Source organism: Drosophila obscura, unplaced genomic scaffold (assembly GCF_018151105.1).
Source record: "Drosophila obscura isolate BZ-5 IFL unplaced genomic scaffold, ASM1815110v1 contig_9, whole genome shotgun sequence".
Classification (NCBI taxonomy): Eukaryota; Metazoa; Arthropoda; class Insecta; order Diptera; family Drosophilidae; genus Drosophila; species Drosophila obscura.
This window is the reverse complement of record NW_024542883.1, coordinates 5,226,420-5,248,338: the sequence shown is the minus strand read 5'-3', so window position 1 is coordinate 5,248,338 and position 21,919 is coordinate 5,226,420. Positions and strand designations below refer to the sequence as shown.

At 44.5% G+C, this 21,919-nt stretch overlaps 1 protein-coding gene across 5 annotated transcripts; it reads left to right on the top strand.

Annotated features, from left to right (window-relative positions):
- Nucleotides 1–1,227: 1,227 nt before the first annotated feature.
- On the top strand, nt 1,228–18,791 carry LOC111073780 (UHRF1-binding protein 1). 5 transcript variants are annotated; one of them, XM_022366281.2, is made up of 18 exons: nt 1,228–1,696; nt 10,579–10,780; nt 10,845–11,456; nt 11,522–12,221; nt 12,496–12,525; nt 12,641–12,733; nt 12,806–13,893; nt 13,958–14,039; nt 14,723–14,867; nt 14,924–15,481; nt 15,551–15,665; nt 16,217–16,237; nt 17,124–17,266; nt 17,329–17,452; nt 17,511–17,658; nt 17,718–17,892; nt 17,955–18,072; nt 18,461–18,791. In XM_022366281.2, the coding sequence occupies exons 1-18, from the start codon at nt 1,653–1,655 to the stop codon at nt 18,509–18,511; spliced, it is 4,449 nt and encodes a 1,482-aa protein (XP_022221973.2). In that variant the 5' UTR covers nt 1,228–1,652; the 3' UTR covers nt 18,512–18,791. The 5 variants fall into 5 exon arrangements, with proteins under 5 accessions (XP_022221973.2, XP_022221969.2, XP_022221974.2 ...); XM_022366277.2 differs by having other exon boundaries at nt 13,958–14,117; XM_022366282.2 differs by lacking the exon at nt 12,496–12,525.
- Nucleotides 18,792–21,919: the final 3,128 nt, after the last annotated feature.

Here is a 21,919-nt window from a genome sequence, read left to right as displayed (position 1 = left end):
ATAAATATAAAAAAAATTGTTTTCAAAATATTTTGTCTTCACGGTGGTCGGCACGGGAGGCGTCGCCATCTGCTGCTGCTGATAGTCAGACACATTACCTTGCCAATAAAATATTGGGGAGCCCAGGATATGCCTGGTGAAGAGCGATCCCAGCCGAAGAAGTGCATTTTATTAACTTTAAACAAAACCAGACAGCTGTCTGAGCAGTGTAACCGTACGGAAAGCAGTGCACACCTCTGGTCACACAACTGGCCGCTGGAAGAATATATGACATTTGTTTGCTAGCAAACAGTTTTTCGATCTGAGTACTAGGCTTTTCAAATAAATTAGAACATGATTCTATATACTAATACCGATATACCCAAATATACCTTTTCTTTTTAATCATATACTGACGAACACGACAAGATACGTTGATATTCCTCGATTTTAATATACTTAATCAATTTCCTCAAATTTCCGCCAAACATAAGTACTCATTTTCATTCGAATTATTCATAAATAAGATCACTAACCATACAGTATATAGATGTGCCATTTCATACACCGAACGTGTCGCAGCTGAGTTTTCTGTCATGTCCCCAGGTCTTCGACTGTTGGACCTCAGACGTTCGGGTCGTGGACCTGAGACGTTTGGGTGTGGAATTGAGACGTTCGGCATTTTTTCGACATGTTCGATTCATGACGAGATCAGAAAGCAAGCCGAGAAGTGCAAATGTATGTGTACACAGACACGACACAATATATATATATATATATATAGCCAATCTTGTAGAAAATTGATGTATCTATCGAATAAAATTATTTTCTTAGGGCTGAGAGGGCCAACTAGCTGGTAATATTAAACTGAATATCAAAATTATGGAATACGATTTCAATCAATAAAATAGAACGTTATCCCATTGTTGACCAGCGGGGTATTAAATATTTCCACGAAATTTATGTAACTTTAACATATTTTACGCATTACAAGTGAAAGATGTCGGTGGTCATTTTTGTTCTGTAAGTAACGCGGAGGATGGAGCTACAAGGTCCCTTTACAAAAAGTATTATTTTCCGCGGTTTAACAAAGGGTGCTCAAATTTTTAAATAGAGGGGTGTTAAGTGGGTTAGGGCTCGTTTGATCGCCGATTGTCCTGGTTTTTTTATGGTATGGTATTTAAATAGTATTTATCAAAACTGAAATGGTATTAAATGGTATTTATTTTTTGGCCGGATGGTATTTTGTATCGTTATTGTGACGGTCACGCTGCGTGCTGAGAAACTGTTGACTAAATGGCGTACATATGACTGTTTTTTGCATTTAACTGACTTCTCGAAGTGCACGTGAATATGTGAGGCCCGGCAACTCAGCTGGGACAAGTAAAGCACACTCGCGAGTTTTCCAATTGATCTCCGGGCCAGGTGCACTAAGGATTCACATGTAAAAGACAGTCGAGTCGAGAAAAAAACAATTGAAAGTGACTCCCATTTGCTGCCGATGAGTGCCTCTTTCATACTTCCAACTAACGAAATTATGCTGCGCGGACGTTGAATTTGTTGTGCGAGCGATTGTCAGGTGCCTGCGAATAGGCTCATTTGTTTATTTGGTTATCTCCGTCTCTCTCCGACACCGCCGTCTTCCAATTGCATCCGCTGCTGACGTTGCTAAAATGGTCTCCCTGATAAAGAACCAATTGCTCAAGCATTTGTCCATGTAAGTATTGGCTCTGCCCCAGACGGGTTTGGTTGGCGTGAAACCAAATTATAAAACTGTATTTGCTGCAGTTGCTGGGTGGTGATGGGGGCACAGTAATCTAAAGCTCTTGGGGTCAGAGCGCGGACGCCAGAGCTACTGGAAACTAAATTGATTTTTCCCAGCGTTCAACGTTCTGGCATTGCTGCTTCTGTATATACATATGTATATATATATATTCATTTGCAGCTTCCCACCCCTTCTTCCCGTTTTCGTCACCTGTCGGCCAACTTTTTCCCCGCTTTTATGTCTTCTTTATCGTTTATGGCTTAGTTCCCATCCCCCCGCACTAATTCTTGCCTCTTGGTAGCACACGGTGTGCCGCCCCCCCCCACACCCATAGTGGTGGTAGAGCGCCGCCAGCTCCTGGCGTAACAAGTGGATTGCCAAATTTCCCCGACGTACCTTTCGCTCTTTCTTTTTTCGCCGTCTTTCAAGCTGTTTCCCGCAAATACGTTATCCGATAGCCAGATCGAGGGCACTTAAACTTTGATGGTGCTATATGTAGCCACATTGCAATGATTGAATTATTATAACAGCTGGAAGTGCAGAAAAGTTGTTCGTGAATACATGCATATGTGTGTTTGTTTATTGGTGTGCATTGTCCTGCCACCTGTCTTAACAATAGCTAATTTACTTATATATAATCAAGTACATCTGTATGCTATATATAACCATATTTGTATACACATATGTATGTGTACAAATTATCTTTATATCTATGTTAGTCCTAGCTGCGGTCCGGTGCGTAGGCTCCGGCGGCAGCGATCGGCTTCCGGTGGCCCGCTCTGGTAGCGGGGGGAGGTGGCTTGAATTGGTGTTGGTCCGAGCTGCGGCTCCGGCGGCAGCGATCGGATTCCCGTGTCCCGCTCTTGTAGCGGGGGGCGGTGGTTGCCGTTTGGCAACTGGGTCTTCTTATGGAGATTACGTTGAGAGGGTGACTGCCCTCTATTTCGCTGGCCCTTAAGGCTCAACGATATAATCAAGTTAATAAATGTTTTACGACATGTGTCGGAGTAGAAGTGAACGAACCGTTCGTTTATTTGTAAAATCTTAAACTAAACTTAACTCCCAGATCCCCCGCTCGCGAACCATTCATGCAAGAATGGAATTCGCTGACCACCGCACATCCGCCAGAATCAGGCGACGGCCGTTGGCCAATGGAGTGAGGGACGGCCCACAACAGCGTCAGTGCTGTGTCAGCTTTCTGAACTGAGCGCTGCAAGATGTTATGTGTGGGGTGGCGCAAGATGATGAAGTTAAGGGGGTGCGATAACTTGTAATATGTGTTAACTACTCCCCCCTTGGGTGATCCCTGTCCTCGGGGATGCCAATCTCCTTGATGACATTCTGGAGCCTGAGTGTGGAGGTTCTCCGACTCCAGTAATGGTGTAAAAGCATCAAGCCACAAAGCGCGAAACTGACGGCTACTCCTGCCGCGAACCAGATCTTGGGTGATCCGCCGGATGTCACATCATTCTTTAGCTCTTCTATAACTTGAATGTTGTGTTCGTTCATCCGTCGCAAGAGTGGTAGGCTGAGGACTTCGTCGTGCCCTATTATGGTGAGTAGGGGGGAAGCCGCGGTGCCTGGTACCTTGCTCACGGTTCCGTTGAGATTCACGTATGTGGTGTCGTTTATTGTGGCTTTGCTCTCAAATGTAACGAGATTAGCCCCTCTTGTTGTTACTAGAGGTCCGTTGTCCACGCTGACCCTCGCCGGCCGCCCGTTGATGATGATTATGCCATCGTCCACCAGTGTGACGGGCTCCAGGTGGCTCGGTTGTGTGCGGCATGAGGCTGCGCCTCCGGCGTGTATCTCGCGGGCGCAAGTGCTGTGTGCGGCCTGCTTGCAGAATGTCGCAAAGTTGGTGGCGACGCATTCGGTTACCGCCAGGATCCCCTCTTCGCATTCTGCTACAACATTGTCTTGTAGTTGTAGCACGGTGTTGTTGCGCGCCACGGGAAAAATTAGGATTTTCTTACATCTACTTTTAATCCTAGGATACTCAACTAAGACATGGATAACAATATTGGATTGAAAAATTTTAATTCTAGATACATCCATAAGACTAACTATGGGGACCTCCGTGAGCTGTTCGTTAAAGATAGACTTTAGGTCGTTATGATTGAATATGATAGGGTTTATTATGTTTGACTTGGCAAGTGTGATGGTCAGCATCAAGTTCTGGATTTCTGAGATAAGCATTCTATTTCTTGCTAGTAATGTTTCATATAGGTGAGCGGTGTCTACCAGATCACCTTGTTTTTCTTTCAATATTTTGTTAACCGTGTCGGTGAGCAAATTGATTTGTCTCTGTGCCTCTGTGTTGATCACTGCCTGTCTATTGTTTGACTCTATAAGTTGAGCTTCTGTTAATTTGATTCTTTCGAGGTCTGATGCATCAGGGGTACCCGCAACAACTTTGAGTGCTGTTCCCAAGAAGTCTAGGCTTCTTGCCATTCTATGGTGTATCATTAGGGCGGACAATATGTTCTTCGCGTGTTCTATATCTACTTCTAACAGCTTTCGCATATGTGATTGGGGAAATAACTCGGACATTTTTGCAGTATCATCTATGATGTTCCCTAACTCGGTCAGATTTGTCGAGTGCCTCACCCAGCTTCTTTGTTCCCACACCAACACATCTCCGTCCCGTACCGGAATGTAGTTCGCCTGGGAAAAGTCGGTAATCCGCGCATTTGTTGTGGTAAGGAGTACGAGGAGTATCGCGGCCAACCTGTGGGAGTGATAATCAGATTTGTAGTAATTGTTGTTTGATTATCTCAAATTGTCCTTATGGACCACCCTCCCTCTAATGAGGACAGATGTTCCCAGATCTGCCTGCACCCGTTCTTCCGTGTACAACGGGGTTAGCTTGTTTCCTAACCTCCTGTTATTCTTTGGGTATACTTTTTCACCTACTTCGAAGACTCTGTTTTGTCTACCGGGGTTAATCCTGCCGAGGTTGTCCTTTTGTGCCTTGTCGATTTTGGCTTTAATTGTCAACTTAAGATCTTTGTTGTTGGTATGAACTGCTTCAACCGGCCTCTCGTCTATGACCGAATGCAACGTTTTGTTGTATTCTACCGTGGCACGCATGATTAGTTCGATTGTATCGTCGATTTTTTTGTCGATCTTTATGCATCTTGCAATCTCTGCCAAGGTACTGTGAAACCTCTCTACCTGCCCGTTGGAGCTACTATGAAGAGGAGGTGCGTTAACTACATCAACTCCGTATTGGCTTTTTAACAGAGACGTAATTGTCTCGGAACTAAAGGCGGCTTCGTTGTCGCAATATATGGTCTTGGTATTCGGGTAGAAGTTCATCAATTGCAAGATGGGGGCACGTACTTCCACTATTGCCCTGGAAGCTAGGGGTTGCACAATGGCAAATTTTGAGAATTTGTCAATGCAGGTCAAGAAGAGTTTTTTATCTGTAGAGAAGATGTCGATGTGCAGCATTTCTCCTGCATACGACGGAATTGGGGTCACTCCTAGCTCTTGTTTTTTAGGGTGTCTATTATACTTTGCTTTGGTGCATACTTTACAGTTTATGACTACTTCATTGGCGAGCTTCGTCATCTTTGGGAAATAGTAGTCCCGGAGGATCTGCTTAACGTTTTCCTGCGCAGCCCTATGGGCACGATTGTGTTCTGTTGTGGTTATTTCCACTTGTTCGCTTGCATCTGTGATGTCGTTCACGAAATTTTTGCAATGCCAAAATTTGGTTGCCGGAAACCTCAGCACTAGGTCGTGTTGGAGGGAGGCTAAAGTTGGAAGGTCGCAGTGAATTGCATTCACGACATTCGGGTTGACCATCTCTTTTACTGATTCGATCAGGGAGTCTCTGTTATTAAAATGGATTATGTGGCGGGTTTTCCCGCCGAAGATAATGAAGTTCCGCCGTAGCGGCTGGCTTGCTTCTTCCAGAATTATCTGGTTTCTGAAACAATTTAGAGGCTTATCGGTGGTCTCCACTGTGTAGGTCAGTGAAAGCTCGCTGTGCATAGTGGCCGCGTCTGACTGTGGCTCGTCCTGTAAGTTATTAATGTTTTGTCGGGACAAAGCGTCGGCGACGTAGTTTTCCTTCCCTGGTTTATAGAAAATTTTAGCGTTGTGTTCCTCTATAAAGGCTTTCCACCGTTTAATTTTCGCGTTTGTGTTTTTTTCAGACACGGCGAAGGTCAGGGGCTGGTGATCAGTGAAGATTCGTATCTCCTTAGTACCGTATAAGTAATTTTGTAGTTTCCCTATGGCCCAAACGATGGCTAGTAGTTCCCTCTCATTTGTGGCGTAGTTCAGCTCGCAATCTTTAAGTGTGCGCGACACCATTGTTATTGGTCTGCCATTTTGGGAAAGCACCGCTCCGATGCCGCTTGCTGAGGCATCGGTGGTTAGGTCGAAAGGCAGTTTAAAGTCTGGGTACGTTAGTACGACATCCTCTGAAGCCAGTATGTTTCGCAGGCGGCCGAAAGCGTCGCGTTGCGTTTCATCGAACTGAACCGAAACTTTCTTTGACATGTGCTTGCTGACCGTGCCATTTTCTCCTTTGAGTATGGCAGTTAGGGGTCTTGCTATTGCCGCGAAGTCTTTGACAAAGCTCCTATAGTAGCTTGCTAACCCGAGGAATGACCTGAGGCTGAACAGCGTTTTTGGTTCAGCGTATTCCTTTATCGCCCTCACCTTCTCTGGGTCTGTCTTGGCTCCGCCCCTGGTCACTATGAAGCCTAAGAATTCAACACTTTCTCTGAAGAACTTTGTCTTTTCCGGGGCCACCCTCATGTTAGCTTCGCACAGGCATTTCAGTACCGTGTCGATGTGTCTGACATGGTCTTTTTCGTTTTCGGAAAAAATTATTACGTCGTCTACATAGACATAACATGTTTTCCCAATCTGTTCGCGTAGAACGTCGTCGATTGCCCTTTGGAAAATGCTTCCCGCATTTTTAAGTCCGAAGGGCAAGCGACAGAATTCGTATTTTCCTCCGTTTATTGAAAACGAAGTTTTTTCCCGGTCTTTTTCCGCCATATATATTTGGTGGTACCCTGATTTCAGATCTAGGGTGGTAAAAAACCTTGCCTTTCCCAAATTTGCTAAAATCATGGGTATGCTAGGCATAGGGTATCGGTCGGCGATAGTTCGCTCGTTCAGTTTCCTGAAGTCGATTACCAGCCGTTTCTTCCTGTTGCCGTTGGAGTCGGTCTTTTTCTTGTCTACGACCCAAATCGGACTGTTATACGGTGACCTAGATGGCCTGATTATTCCGTCTTTCAGTAGTTCTTTGACTTCTTTGTTCACGAAGTCTGCTGCTCCCATGGGTAGGGATACAATTTAGAGTAGACTGGTTCATTACTCTCGGTTCGAATGGTGGCGATAACTGAGGTGTTAAAGGGAAGCGCCTCGCTAGAGGTCGAAAAAACTCTAATTCTCTTCAGTATCATTTTCTTAAATTCGGCTTTTACCGCATTTGGGACCGTTAGGTCGTCGACTTGGGTGAAATTTACACTGTCGCATTCGTGGAACTGAAGCTGTTCCGTTACGTTTCCGTATTTGATTGTTTTGTCGCGCAGGTTTAATGCCGCTCCCGCTCGCGTTAGTGAATCGGAACCTATAATGGCATCAAACGTATTTAGCGTGTTCAACAAAAAAAATGGGGCTTTTAGCCCGAAAATGCACATTATGCACTTATTTCTTACTTCACTGGAGCCATGTATTGAGCTCACTGTGAAGGGGAGTCAGCAGCAGTTACGTTCTTTAGCTCCTTTATGGGCTTCACGTAATTTTTTGCCGCTCCGGTGTCGATTAGAATTTTTAGTGTTTTGCCCGCCAATTGTCGCTCGACGAACGGCAATTGGAGCGCTGTCTAAAAAATTAAGCAAGTCGTTGCCGGTCGGGTCGTTTTCTTCGTCGATCTCGGCGACTGCGGCCTCGGCTGTATTCGAGTACTCTTGTTCTTCCTGGTTATAGGCCTGCTGCACTATGTTATTTACCCGTTGGCGTCTCTGCCCCGATTGACGCTGGGACGAATTCGGCCTTTTGTAATTGTTATTACTTTGAGGCTTTCCCCAGCTTGTGTCCTGCCTAAATTTGGATAATGAAGGGTCTACCTCCATAGGCTGCACTTTATTCTGGTCAATAATTTCGGTATCCCCGCGCTTTGGCCAGAGGTTGTCCTCTTGCGGCTTGCCTTGGCCTTGCTTAGGAATGAAGTGTGGATTTTTATCCTCACCTTTCCATTGCTTGCCTTGAAATTTATTGTTGCGTTTGTTGCCCTCGTAAACAATAGATTTGTCCTCTATCGCTTTTGCGTAGGATGCCGCGAATGCACTTCTTTCAATGCTATTTTCGGCTTCCCGCGCTATCGCTAGCGCGGACGGGAGGTCTTTGGGCTGTGCTGGCAGCACCAGTGATTTGAGCGGCCGTTTGAGCCCTGCAATAAATGCGTGGAGGGCGTCGTCCCTAACCTCCTTATTCAGGATGGTTGCCGTGTCCGCATTACGGGACATGACTATTTTGTTCGTGACGAGCGTGAGTTTCCTCTCGACTTCGTCATAGTATGCCATAAGGTCGGCGTCACCTTGTCGAACCATTTCCAGATTCTGACGTAGTACGCGTAGGGACGTTTTGTCCGCGTATGTGCAATCTAGCCTGGCCAGAATTGCATCAAAATTTAACACGGTATTGTGGGACGTGAGTAGCGCTCGCGCGGTACCGCAAATTTTGTTTTTCAAAATGGCCACAGCCTCGTAGTGTGCCTGGCTACCTACATAAATTTTAAAGACTTCGTATGCATCTACGGCAGATTGCCTCCACGACACATATTCCTCATGGTTTCCGCTAAAGGTCGGCACCGATTTCACAATGTCTAACTTAACTTCGCACTTTATGTTAGGGTCGATGGTCACTCTTTTAAAGGTTTCTACTTGAGGGGTTTCTATAGTTAGGGCATTCACTTGATTCCTCATTCTTTGGATTTCACTGCTGAAATCCTGTGTTAAACGCCGTTCTTGTTCGGCGAGGGCGTTGGCGATCGCGCCGTCTACCAATGCTTTTATCATTCCTGCATCCATTTCTGACCGATTTTGTTTCGGCTGTGGGGGGCGATACCCTAGGTCTAAGCTTTCGTCACTATCGGACTGTACTTTTTGTTCCCTATAACTCCAATTCATGGGCAATTACTGAGAAAAAATCAAACCACACAGCAAGATATCAAATGAACAAACTCGGGCGATCATTTATTTAACCACACAGATGCACTCATTCGGTTTCAAAACAAAAACTTATTGTATTGCGTGACGTTCACACTTGCACTGTCAGATATTTAAATTTATTATGTTTTTTTTCAAGCAGCGTTTTCACGCAGCAGCTTGAGTGGTTTTAATTAATCTTTTTAATTTTTTATTTTTCTTTCTCTCTTTTACTTTTTTCAAAATCTATTATCTTTTGCGAACAGTCACTTACATGGTTTTATCTTTTGGGGACGTGGATTCTCTTAGGATATTTCCAATCCCGTTGGGCGCCAATTATCTTTATATCTATGTTAGTCCTAGCTGCGGTCCGGTGCGTAGGCTCCGGCGGCAGCGATCGGCTTCCGGTGGCCCGCTCTGGTAGCGGGGGAGGTGGCTTGAATTGGTGTTGGTCCGAGCTGCGGCTCCGGCGGCAGCGATCGGATTCCCGTGTCCCGCTCTTGTAGCGGGGGGCGGTGGTTGCCGTTTGGCAACTGGGTCTTCTTATGGAGATTACGTTGAGAGGGTGACTGCCCTCTATTCGCTGGCCCTTAAGGCTCAACGATATAATCAAGTTAATAAATGTTTTACGACATGTGTCGGAGTAGAAGTGAACGAACCGTTCGTTTATTTGTAAAATCTTAAACTAAACTTAACTCCCAGATCCCCCGCTCGCGAACCATTCATGCAAGAATGGAATTCGCTGACCACCGCACATCCGCCAGAATCAGGCGACGGCCGTTGGCCAATGGAGTGAGGGACGGCCCACAACAGCGTCAGTGCTGTGTCAGCTTTCTGAACTGAGCGCTGCAAGATGTTATGTGTGGGGTGGCGCAAGATGATGAAGTTAAGGGGGTGCGATAACTTGTAATATGTGTTAACTTACATACACACGCAACTTTTTGGGTTTTGGGCTGGCATTGTCTTTGGTGCAATGCTCGAATCCTTTGGGTGCCATCTTCACATCCTATTTTCCACGTAATTAAGCTGCAAACAAGCAACGTTTATAACCCAACAAGGCCAAAAGTGTAAATGCAGAGCAAACTTGTTGCCGTTGCCGTTGCCCGCTCCCCACCCTCATCCTTTGCCAACATTCTCACATAATCCCCCCTCCCACACCGTCACATAAAAGGTCCCAAAGAAAAGTTTAAGAAAGCTTTTATTTCCCTTGAGGTTGTTACCATTTTGGGCCAGAACTTGGACACGCTCTGAAGGAGAGAGCCCATTATTGTAATTTTCGTAGGGTATTTCAGGATTCGGTTAGACGAAAGTTAGTCAAAGTTTTTAAGTAACAAGTTGCCTTTTAATGGAATCAACTTTTTATTGAATAACTCCGCTATCCGCTTCCTTGCTATAGGAACCCTTTGCAGCTTGAACACAATCAATGTTTCAATTTCAATTAAACTCAACCATTAGCGGGAAGTGGGTCAATTGGTGGCAACTGACTGAGTGGCCCCATCTGGTGCCGACAGTTCCCCACGCTCCACGACCCACGACCTCCACTGCAAATGCGATGGGACATGTTCGACAAGGCAGAAATAATTGCTGAGACAAGGCAGACGACTCAACTCACTCACATTGGTTCTATTTCCTTTATCTCCGGCACACACACAGCTACACAAAGAACCTCTCCTCGGACAAAATCAACCTGAGCACCTTTCGCGGCGAGGGAGAGCTCTCGAACCTGGAGCTGGACGAGCGTGTGCTCACCGAGCTGCTGGAGCTTCCCAGCTGGCTGCGCCTGACATCGGCCTGGTGCAACCATGTCTCCTTCCGTATTAGCTGGACCAAGCTGAAGAGTGTGCCCATCACACTGGTGAGTGCTTGCGGACAAAAAGGTTTCCCTTCCCATCTCTGAGTTACATTTTTTCAATAAACAGACGCTGGATGAGGTGCGCATCACCATCGAAACCTGCAATCCTATGACACGCGATGCAGGAGGCGGAGGATCAGGATCTCCTGCTGCCGCTGCCGCTGCCCTGCCACAAGTGCCCCAGGGGAAGTACAGCTTCATCCACAAGGTAGTCGACGGCATCACCATCGTAGTCAACACTGTGAACGTGAACTTTGTGAGTGCCGCATTCAACGCCTCGGTGCAGATGTCGCGCATTCGAGTCGAGTCAAAGACTCCCAAGTGGGCCAATGCTGACCTCCGTATGACACGCCTCAAGGACGCCCAGAAGGGTATAATACTGATCTTCAAGGAGCTCTCCTGGCAGACCGTGCGCATCGAGGCCAGCTCTACTCAGGACAAATCGCTGACCCCCCTGCGTCTGCTCACGAACCATGCCCGTTGCCGGATAACCATTCGGAAGCGTTTGGCGGACTGTTCGCTGCTCGCTTCCCGCCTGGTCCTCATCCTGGACGATCTTCTCTGGGTGCTAACCGACTCGCAGCTGAAGGCGGCTCTGCATTTTGTGGATTCCCTGTCGGGCCTTATCAAGGCGGCCACCCATGCCACGCAAAAGACAAAGGCGGCTCGCAAAATGCAGGTCAGTGGCTCACACTGCCGCAGTGATTACTCGATTTAATCTCATTTGTTGTCTAATTGTTTCAGACCCTGCCCGAGTACAAGGCCCAGGTGGAGCAGCAGCAGAACCGTTTGTCCGAATCGGCCCACACAACGACGGCCCAGCGCATGTTCAATGCCTTCGATGTGCGCGAGACCTCGTACCACTTTTTCAGCCAGCGCATCGATCTGCATCTCTGCGACGACGAGGGGGACGGGCGTTCTAGCTATCCGGATCTGGACAAGGGGGGCGCCCTGCAGGTCTCGGTGACGGCCTTCCAAGTCGACTACTATCCGTACCATCTGGCCAAATCGGATCGCTCGCACTGGGCCAAGTACAAGGAGGCCTCGGTGGCACCAGCGCTGTGGCTGAAGGAGTCCCTGAATGCCTTCCGTGAGGCAGTGCTCAATTTGAGCCAGCCCAATCGGCCGGCCACACATGCCCCGCTCGAGCGTAGCACCCCGGCCTCACCCATTATGCTGAACGCAAGCATGCTGAGCTCCCAGCTGGGCGGCAGCGTCTCCAATGGCAGCAGCACCCCCACAGTGGCAGCAGCTGGTTCTGGTGGATCCGGCTCCGGCTCTGCCTCCGCCAGCAGCCAAATGTCACAGGCAGCGCAGCAGCGCCATACCCTGGAAAACCTGGCCAAGCTGATGAGTTCGTGCGTTATCCTGAGGATCGAGGACTTTACCCTGTATCGCGTGACTACGTCGGGCAAGAAAGCCATGCCAAAGGAATTCGTCTCAGGTATGACCATGGACTCTCGAGACACAGCAGTTCAGAATTAACATGCCACGCCCACTGACACACGCACACACGTACACCCCCCACTACTTTAGCATCTCAGACTAATGTAAATTTTGGGATATCTCTCTCTCTCTCTTTGCTTTTGTCTGATTAACAATGACATATGTAATCCCTCATTGCCATTGCCATTGCCATTGCCATGATCATGATTTACGTAAAACGGTTTTGTTGTTCCTGTTCCTCTTGTTGTTGTTGTTGTCCGTCACCTTTGTAGCACAACATAAAAGGAAGAGCAAATCGTCAGGTGAATATCATAGAGCGTAATCGAGTGCCACAGAGCTACATTCTGCATTCCAACTAATCTGCTATGAGCCCCGTTCAAGTCTGACACATTTCACACCCCTTACTCGTACTTGCAGGCGACAAGGATAGGTATTCGTTTCCCGCCGAGATGCCCATCATCCATGCCGAGTATACGTACTTCTACTACCCCGGAGACTTTGTCTTTCCACGTGAGTCCTGAAAAGCATTCCATACCCATTGTGTTGTCATCACTGACGCCTCCTCTCTCGGTTCTCCTGCAGTGCCGCCATCGAAGATATTTGTGCATGTGAATCCGATTCAGATGCACTTCGATCTCGGCTCCATTCTCTGGCTCAACTCCTTTGGCCTGAACCTGCACGAGAGTCTTCTTCGCACGAGTGTTGGCTCCCAGAACACACTGCAGCAGCAGTCGCAACAGCAGCAACAAAGTGCACGCGGCTCGATTGCCTCCAATGGCTCCTATGGCACACAGATGGCCGCACTGAATGTAGAGCAGGAGCCGAATCTGATGTACATGGATGTCAAGGTGGAGGCGATTATGCCGCGTGTCGTCATGGAGGCGGCCCTGGATGCGCCCAACCAAAAGGACCGGCCCAAGACGATGCAGATCCAAGTGTCGCGCTTTGCCCTAACCAACATCCGTGAAATGGGAAGCTCCCGGGCGGACTTGGCCCAAGCTCTGCACTCCCTGCAGGAGGGCTCGCTGGTCTTCGGTTCGGGCTTCCCGTCGGTCGAGGGTGACATGTGCATTGTCACGGATCGCATACTGTCCCATGTGGCGGCCTCAGATGTCAGCATGATGTCGCCCATGTCGCCGGCGGGTGCGGCGGCCGGGGGCGGTGCTCAGCAGCTGCCGCGCTCCGCTTCCACTCAGTACCTGTCCCGCTATGTCATGTGGCTGGAGCCCAGGGACGTGTGGTGCATCAAGCTGGATCCGGTGTGGGTGGATTTCCTGGGTTCTCGCTCGCTGGGACCCAACAAATCTATTCCCTTTGTTGATGCTGTGCCCATCACGCTCTGGTTGCATGCGGGCTCCGCCCAGGCACAACTGGATTTGGGAAAAAGCGCCACAGCCAGCATGGAGAGCATGGGACTGGCACCACTGCCAACGCTTCAGCCCTGCAACCCCTTCCTGAGCGACGAGGATGTGCGTGTCGAGGCCAGCCCTCCTGCTGCTGCTGCTGCTGCTCCCGATCGCACTGCGGATATGCATGCCATAGCGCACATCTCGAATCTGGTCAGCCTGCAGATCGATCACTACCAGCTGCTCTTTCTGCTGCGACTCGCCGAGGAGCTCAATGAGATGTCCACCTTCCTCAATCTGGATGCCGAGCGCATCCTGCAAAAGGTATATCTGTGGTTCTCTCCTCCAGTTGAACGTGCTCTAATTACTCTTTTGGGTTCTCCCGCAGCAAAATGAACAAAACTCGATTATTTTTGGCTGCGTTGTGCCGCAAATCGAGGTGACGCTCGTGATGCCATCGCCAACACCTGGTAAGGAATCAAGTGGTGGTGATGCTGAAAGTGTCGTACCCGATTCAGCTAGTTTGGGTGACGATTTACACATGAATAGTAAGAATTTATATCTCTTTTGTTGTCTCTCCTTTCACTCTCTTTAGTTTTATGATTAAGTTACTCTCACAAAACCCCCACTAACCAATCGGAGCGATGCACATCGCCCAGAAGTGAGCATTTGCTAACACAATCCACACGAAACTGGTCTAGTCTATGTCTAACTCACTTGTAGTTGTCACCAAATTCGTCTAGCTCCCTGCCCTCCAAGCAAGCTCAAATTTTCTAGCTAGGAGCGGTTCCTCCTCTCCCCCTCTTTTCGATTTGTGCTGTAATTTTGCTTAAAACTACTCATTTTATTTATGTAGGCAGTGGGCACTTAGGACTCCTAGACACTTACATACACTAGAAGCTGTTTACTTGAAGCACAATGGATACGGATGCGTTTGTGTACTTTAAATTTTCCATGTCCGGTTGCTTACACATTCCCCAAATCCATTTGGCTTCGGGTTAACGCTCCCCATAGATATCTCGCATGTTTCTTTGTACTAAACTAACCCAAACGGCAATTCAAGTGCATCTCTAATAATGTAAAGTGAACGTAAAACTGTAATTCGAAAATTAATTGAAAACAAAGTGAAAATGGATAACTAACTTATTCCCAGGCGGAAATATCACCTGGCCCACACCACCGCCGTTGGATCAGCTGAAGAGCAATGCATTTGGCAGCGTTGAGTCGCCATCGCCTGTCACCAACGATCCGCCCCTTTTTGACAGCTGCATTCATACATCTAATCCCAATACGCATGGGTAAGACAATCGTGTTCCAGGCTCTCAAAGATAACTCCAAGTAAATATTCTTATAGATACAATGTTCAGATACAGAGCACCCCCACACTGGCCTCTTCCACACCCAGTCAGGGATCTCGTCCCGATACGGGCATCTCCACGCAATCGCAATCCGTTTCGTCCGCATCCGCGTCGAAGAGCGGCAAGAGTACCGCAGGCCGCTCTGCTGGTGGAGGCACAGACACCGTCCCCAGTTTGACGAAGGAGATCAACTCGGGCCTGCTGTCCATGAAGAAGGGCTTCTCCAGTTTTATGACTTCCATTGACTCGGCCATCAAGTCGGGCACACCCAACGATGATGCCAGTGATACCTTCTCCACGCAGAGCGACTTAAGCTCTGATTCGGAGAACTTTGCCAGTGTCATGGGCGACGACAAGACCATGGACTGCATGGACGTCATGTTTCGCCTAAATCCCTTCACCACCGACAACAATATGAAGGCCTCTCCGGTGGAGGTGGCCAGTGAGGTGTACGAGGAACCGAGCAGCTACAAGACCAATATGTCATCGCCTTCGGAGCCATCGGAGGGCAGTACCTGGCGGCGCCGCGATCTTGTCTCCATGGCCACATTTAGGTTAAATCAGGCTCCCCTCTTTCAAGTGCTTTTATGAAGTTCGAAGTAATTTGGTGTTTTATCCCTCAGATTGACCACAGTGGAGCTGATACGGCAGCAGGAAGGACCAAAATCGTCGGTTCGTTTGCAGGTTGCTGCCGTTTCCTGCGACGAGTGCGGTGCCATACCTTGGGATGAGCTGCAGGTATACCTCTTCACAACTCTCAATGCTTTCGCTGGAGTTTTTCATTTGTTTTTTGTTTTGTCTGATATTTTGGTTTGTGTTTGGTTGTAAATACCCAAAGAGGAGAAATATTCTTTTCGATTTTCAGTTCATTTGAGCATTTTGCTCAATTAAGTGTTTTGCTAAACTTTCTTAACTTTTTGCATGTTTCGATATCTTTTATCTGAACATCTACAAAATTGAACACCTTCAAAGTTGTGACATTTTCAAATTGCGGGCGGAATGTATCCATACGAATATTTGAAATATGTACAGCTTTCTGTAAGATAACAAACATCTCATATAATCATTTTCTTATTATATTATCTCTCTTCTCTCTTAAAACAAATATTAAATATACTCGAAATCAATCTCAATGTGTGCTAAACAAAACCAAACAATTATTGTGCCAACTCTATATAATCAACATCAAACGAACACACTTGTAAATTTATCTCTGACAACCTTTACATGACATTCAACACGACTTTCAACAATTACAACAACCAACACTCCCAAAACTACAAAAATAGATCGCGCATCAAGCAAACAAGGTATAAACAATATACAAATTGAAATTTCTTACTTAACTAAACTTAACTAAATTTACATTTTAAGTTTTGACGCTTTGTATATACGAGTATTTACCCAAAAGTATTGTATTAATTTTTGTATTTTCAATGATTTAACGATTCAATGACTTGGTTGCTGATTTGTTTTTTTTTTTTTTGTTATATTGTAGTTGTCTTTTGAAACCGCTCTCTGTTGATAAACGCTCTAGTTGAGTAGAAGAATTGATCAAGAATTCTAAGTTTGTAGTACTTGGAGTACAAGGCGTTCTTTTTGAACGAACTTGTTTGGAAATGTTGTTTTCATTCGAATGTAATTTGAGCATGCTGAGCAGGAGGAGTAGCTACTCGTATCTCCAACCGTTTGCTAGCCTGAGCTCTTCCCATATAATTAGTACTTACACACATGGATCCATCCCTTGTATCCCCATCCAGTTTATTTTATAATTTCTTTATTTGTTATCTGGCTTTATTGGTGGTCTATAATTTGCAACTACAGAATTGGTTTGTTCGGATATACATAGAAGTTAATTGAGAGCGCAAACAGGTTACAGGAACACGGGTTAATGCAACAGAAACAATAACTATAGGTGAAAAAAGTACAAAGGCATCAGATTGCAACAGATCTACGACTAACAATAATGGTACCAGTAAAACTAACTACGAGTAGATAACTAAACCCACTCGCTGCCTAAACAAAAGAAAATTTTTCGTCAGTGCCATAACACGAAACAACCACAAACACCACTGACAAACACCCATTGCATGCGTGTGCCTGTAGCTTTGCATGTCGTTCCTTAGGTTTTCCCAAGCTAACTCTACTCAGATCCTATCGAGTTTATTTTAATTTTTGTGGCAAATTTTACTACAGACCAAATTTGGAGCGCGTTGTAAGGCCTGGAATCTGGCCCCATACAACCCAGAGGCTCCGCCCTGCATACGTCTACGCCTGGAGGAGACCCTTAACATGCCCAACCAAATCGAAGGCATCATTGATCGTAAACGTATCCAGAGGTGGGATGCACTGACAGTTTAATCGCCTAACGTATTATGAACATGATTACGACTATTTTTAGCTGGATCACTCATCATGCCGAGATTCGTGTGAAAGACATACATTTGGATCTGTCGATGAGCACCGTAATTGGATTGGGCGATCTGGCTGAGGATGAGGTCATCTGCCCGCCCATGCCCGTCACGGTGAGCTCTTCCATCCACATCTCTTAAATAATAAATGCATTGACTTGTATTGCTTTAGATAAATCTCGAAAATGTTCGCATCAACTTGCTTGAGGACCGTCCACCAGTCAATATTACTTCACCGGGTCCAGTTCCCATTAATCTGTGCATCGGACGCATGCGTTTGGAGCGTGATCAAAGCGGCCTGCTGAATATTCAGCCCATAGGCAAGACATTAAGTTAAACAAAATGAATCATTCATATATTATAGTTGCTTAAATTGCAGATACTAATCTGAGTGCCGGGCAACATCAGGCGCTGAGCAGCGCCTTGTTTGGGGCGCCTCGTGAACGCGATCGGGAATTGCTCTCCATGCAGCTGGTTATGCAGCAGATGAAACTTGACAATGATCAGCTGCGTAGGCAGCTAGTGGACTCCAAAGTCAACACAGAAAGCTATAGGTACGACTGATATTGGGACCATCTTAGAGAACTAACTCACATATTCATTGCGCCCTTAACAGACAAAAGACCAAGCAGGAAAATGATGTGCTGCGTTCATATTTGAAGGCCGCCCAAGATGACATAAGCATACTGCTAGAAGAGAAGAAAGCGTTGTTGGACACCATACGATCCTTGCAGGTAATTTTAGTTTTAACCCTATAGAGTCTCTCTAGCTTCTCTCACTTATTCACACTGTCTCTAACTCTCTCTTTGTACACCTTTGACTCGTTGACTCGTTCATTGTATGTTCCTTGACACCTCCTCTGATTAATATACTGTTGTTGTTGATGTTGTTGTTGTGTGTGAAGTTGAGACACGTTAAGCTTAAGAACACCACAAATAATAATGCAAGGACTAAAGGTCAGTTACCTCTCAGCACGCTTGAGCCTTGCTTGCACGCTTCTTGAGCTGTTCACACTCCCTTCCGCAACTGTCACGCTACCTTCTTTCCCTCCTTCTATTTGCATTTGATATTGCCTAATGCATTTTCTTCTCTTTCTCTCTCTCTCTCTCTCTGTATCTATAGCTACAGCTGACCTCATCGAATATGAGCCGAAAGAATGATGGGAACAGGTAGCACAACTGCATGGACTGCATGCAATGCTGCGGTGAAAACAACAATGCCTAACGCTAGCGTATGCCGACAGTCAGAGAAACCCCATGACGTCCTCAACATCATCGCCATTCGATTTTGAGTTTTGCAGAAGACTGAGCCGTACCGAACACGGACAATTTTCACGTTGCCGTTCGTCATACTTACTTATTAAAAAAACTATACGTATACTTTTACATACATACATATATCAATATTTTATCGTTTTGAAGCTGCAGTCAGCTTTTGCTATGTTCCAAAGAATGTTTTAATGTTTACTATTACTGCATTAGTTTTTGAAAATTTTTTTATGTTAATCTATTATGTAGCGACTTTTTAAGCTGCAACCTTTTAACGAAGCACCATTGTTAATTATTTTAAAAGAGGATAATCAAAGCGAAACGCGAGCCACTCGAACTATGTATGGTCGTGTCATTGATATTGCGCCTAACCGAGATATTGTATATTACTATACTGCTAGCTCCATAAATATTGGATAGAAAATATTGTTGTGATTTATGATCATATCAAAACAAACTGAACTCTAGTAACTGTATGCTATGCATTGCTGTAATCGTGTGCTAGCAAGACAATTGGCCAAATATATTATTATATCGAACTTAATAGTATTCCCCGGATGTGATGTGCATGCGCCTAACCTCATGCACACAACTATGTATGCAAATGCACGTCCATTAGCTCTTTAAATTTATATTCGCGTTCCCATTGCATTCCAATCAAATTGATCATAGTTTTTGCTACAATTGCTAATCATACTAGCCCCTCAGTGCAGTACTAAACTAATCAAAGTTGTTATAGATATACTCGTATACTAATACTACCCACATTCATATACATATATACATAAATCAAAAACAACTTAAATCAATTGTACCATGTTAAATGAATCAAAAATAACTCAAGTCAGTAACGCAGCGCGCTTACAAATTTTAAATTAAAAGTTTTCATATTTCAAATTGAAGTCATAGATGTTATACAATATGTACATATACATACATACTAACTATATACATGGTGTATGCATATAGTGTTTGCTTATCAAATTGTAAATTAAAAAGTGTTTGTATTTGTAAAGATTAATGTTAAACTAAAGCGATTATTGATTGTTATACATTATACGAAAGTTTTCATCTGTAGCTAGGCGAATAAAACAAGAAATTGAAGTCATATTAAAAATTACAAATATATTCAAATATAAACGTTTTCCATCTATGCTGTTTATTGGGTACTATTAGTCGGAATCGGATCAGATCGATGTCAATCTAAAAGGTCTCAAAGTTTAAGGTCATCATTCAAAGTGAGCTCAGGACCAACTCAAAACGAGAAGGACCGTGTGAGTCGCTTCTTTGGACGCGACTCTACTTTTATACCCGTACTCAGTCAGTATATAAATTTGTGAGCTTATGATCTATGTATAGTTTTAAAATGTTTTACATTTTATATTTTTATACATACATTATACATCTATAATGTAGATTCTACATCTTCTCTGCGAAAGATGGCGCACTGCACAGGGCAGAGTGAGTGCGAGCGAGAAAGAGAATAAGTAGCGTCAGCATCCCGGAGGAGGGGGAGGCAAATGAAAATAAGTTCTTCATTCTGGCTATAATAATGATCCCATCTGATTCTCTACGATACTACGCTTTTACTTTTCTGATATCTATAAAATTGTGGCTGCCACAGTCCTTTGTGCGGGCAGAAGGGGGCGGGGCGAGTAGCAGTGTGATATCACATGATTCTGGAAACAAAATTTGGTTGCTCTAGCTCTTATAGTCTCTGAGATATAGGCGCTCATCAGGACAGACAGACAGATATGGCTATATCGACTCGGCTATTGATGCTGATCAAGAATATATATACGTTTCCTTCTCTGCGTTACACACATCAACTTTTACCACACATCTAATATACCCCTTTACTCTTTTTGAGTACGGGTATAAAAATATCACCGATGGATATCAGGGCTTCGAAAGATGTTATTTTTATTAGAATTCGAAACTAACCTTGAGAGATTGGAATAAATGGACTTTATAGACAAACCAAAACGAAAAAGTTGTTTTCTTTTTTTTTTGGATAGCGAAATGTTTCCTATAGCTCTATTGGCTATACAGACTAATTAAACTAATTAAATATTGAACTTTTTTTTTAAATAAATTGTCAACATACATAAGTATAAAAACCCATCAAAGAAAATGTTGGGAATTTGTATTGTGAGAGGTTTCAGGAACACCAACGCGTATAAGAGAAGACACAGGAAGCTTAAATGTAATGCCATATCTGAAAACATTAAAATATACGACAAAGCATATAATAAAACCTCAAATCGGTTAATTTTATAAGAGTTTATTTTTATTGAAATTTTACGATCATATCCAACTGCTGTTGCTGTTGTCTCCTTTAAAGAATTAAATACGACTTAGAGCGTGTTTTCTGGTTGTTGTCTCGATTCTCTATTTATAGCAAACTTACGGCACATATTTGTTTGTTTGTTTTTTTGCGATTACATATTCATGTAAAGTTGCACTAAACTAAAGAAAAACCCTCGAAAAGTTGTTGAACTTGGAAATTTCAATCTCTTTTCAGACGATGCCCACTTACATTCAGTATATTTGTTTCTATATATACTCGTAATTATACATATTTAAAGTGTATTAATTTGCAAAAATATCTATTGTTATACATATATGTAGTCTGGTTTAAAAGAACGCCTAACGTACAGTTGAAGGATAAACTTCACCTTCGATACACATGCACTTATGTGGGTATATCTCAATCTAAACGATTACTAGTACGAGTATGTGGGAAGGCTTCCATCGACATAAGCAATTCAAACGTAAAGTTTGTTCAAAAATCAAGCAACAAAGAGTAACAATTATAAAAGTAATGAACATTTAAGCTACAATTTCAATGACTGGCCGCAGCCTTAAATAAATTTGCATTAAATATTTGATTTAATTTCATGTAAAATGCTTATAAATTAATTGTACAATGTGAAACAAGGCCATGTACGAGTATGTAAATGAAGCGGTAAAGCTGCTCGAAATGGTTCATTATAATATTTAGAGTGTCATGATTAACGATGTTCCATGTTCGTATTCCTCATTAAAGTCCTGTGACAAGCGTGTTCTCTTTGTCCAACATTTTGGCCACGATTACGAAGATGTGTTGCAGCGGTTGGACGCCAATTTTTGTATTTAATGACTTACGGATCAACTTACTTATAGGTATTATTTTATTAAAAATGCTAGAAAACACAAAAATCATTAGCTGTGGATTTTTTTACTTCATTTTTATTTTGATTTTTTCTTGTTTGTTTTATTTTTAGAGTAATCTTAGATCTTCTTGTTGGTTTTATACAAAAAATCAACAAAA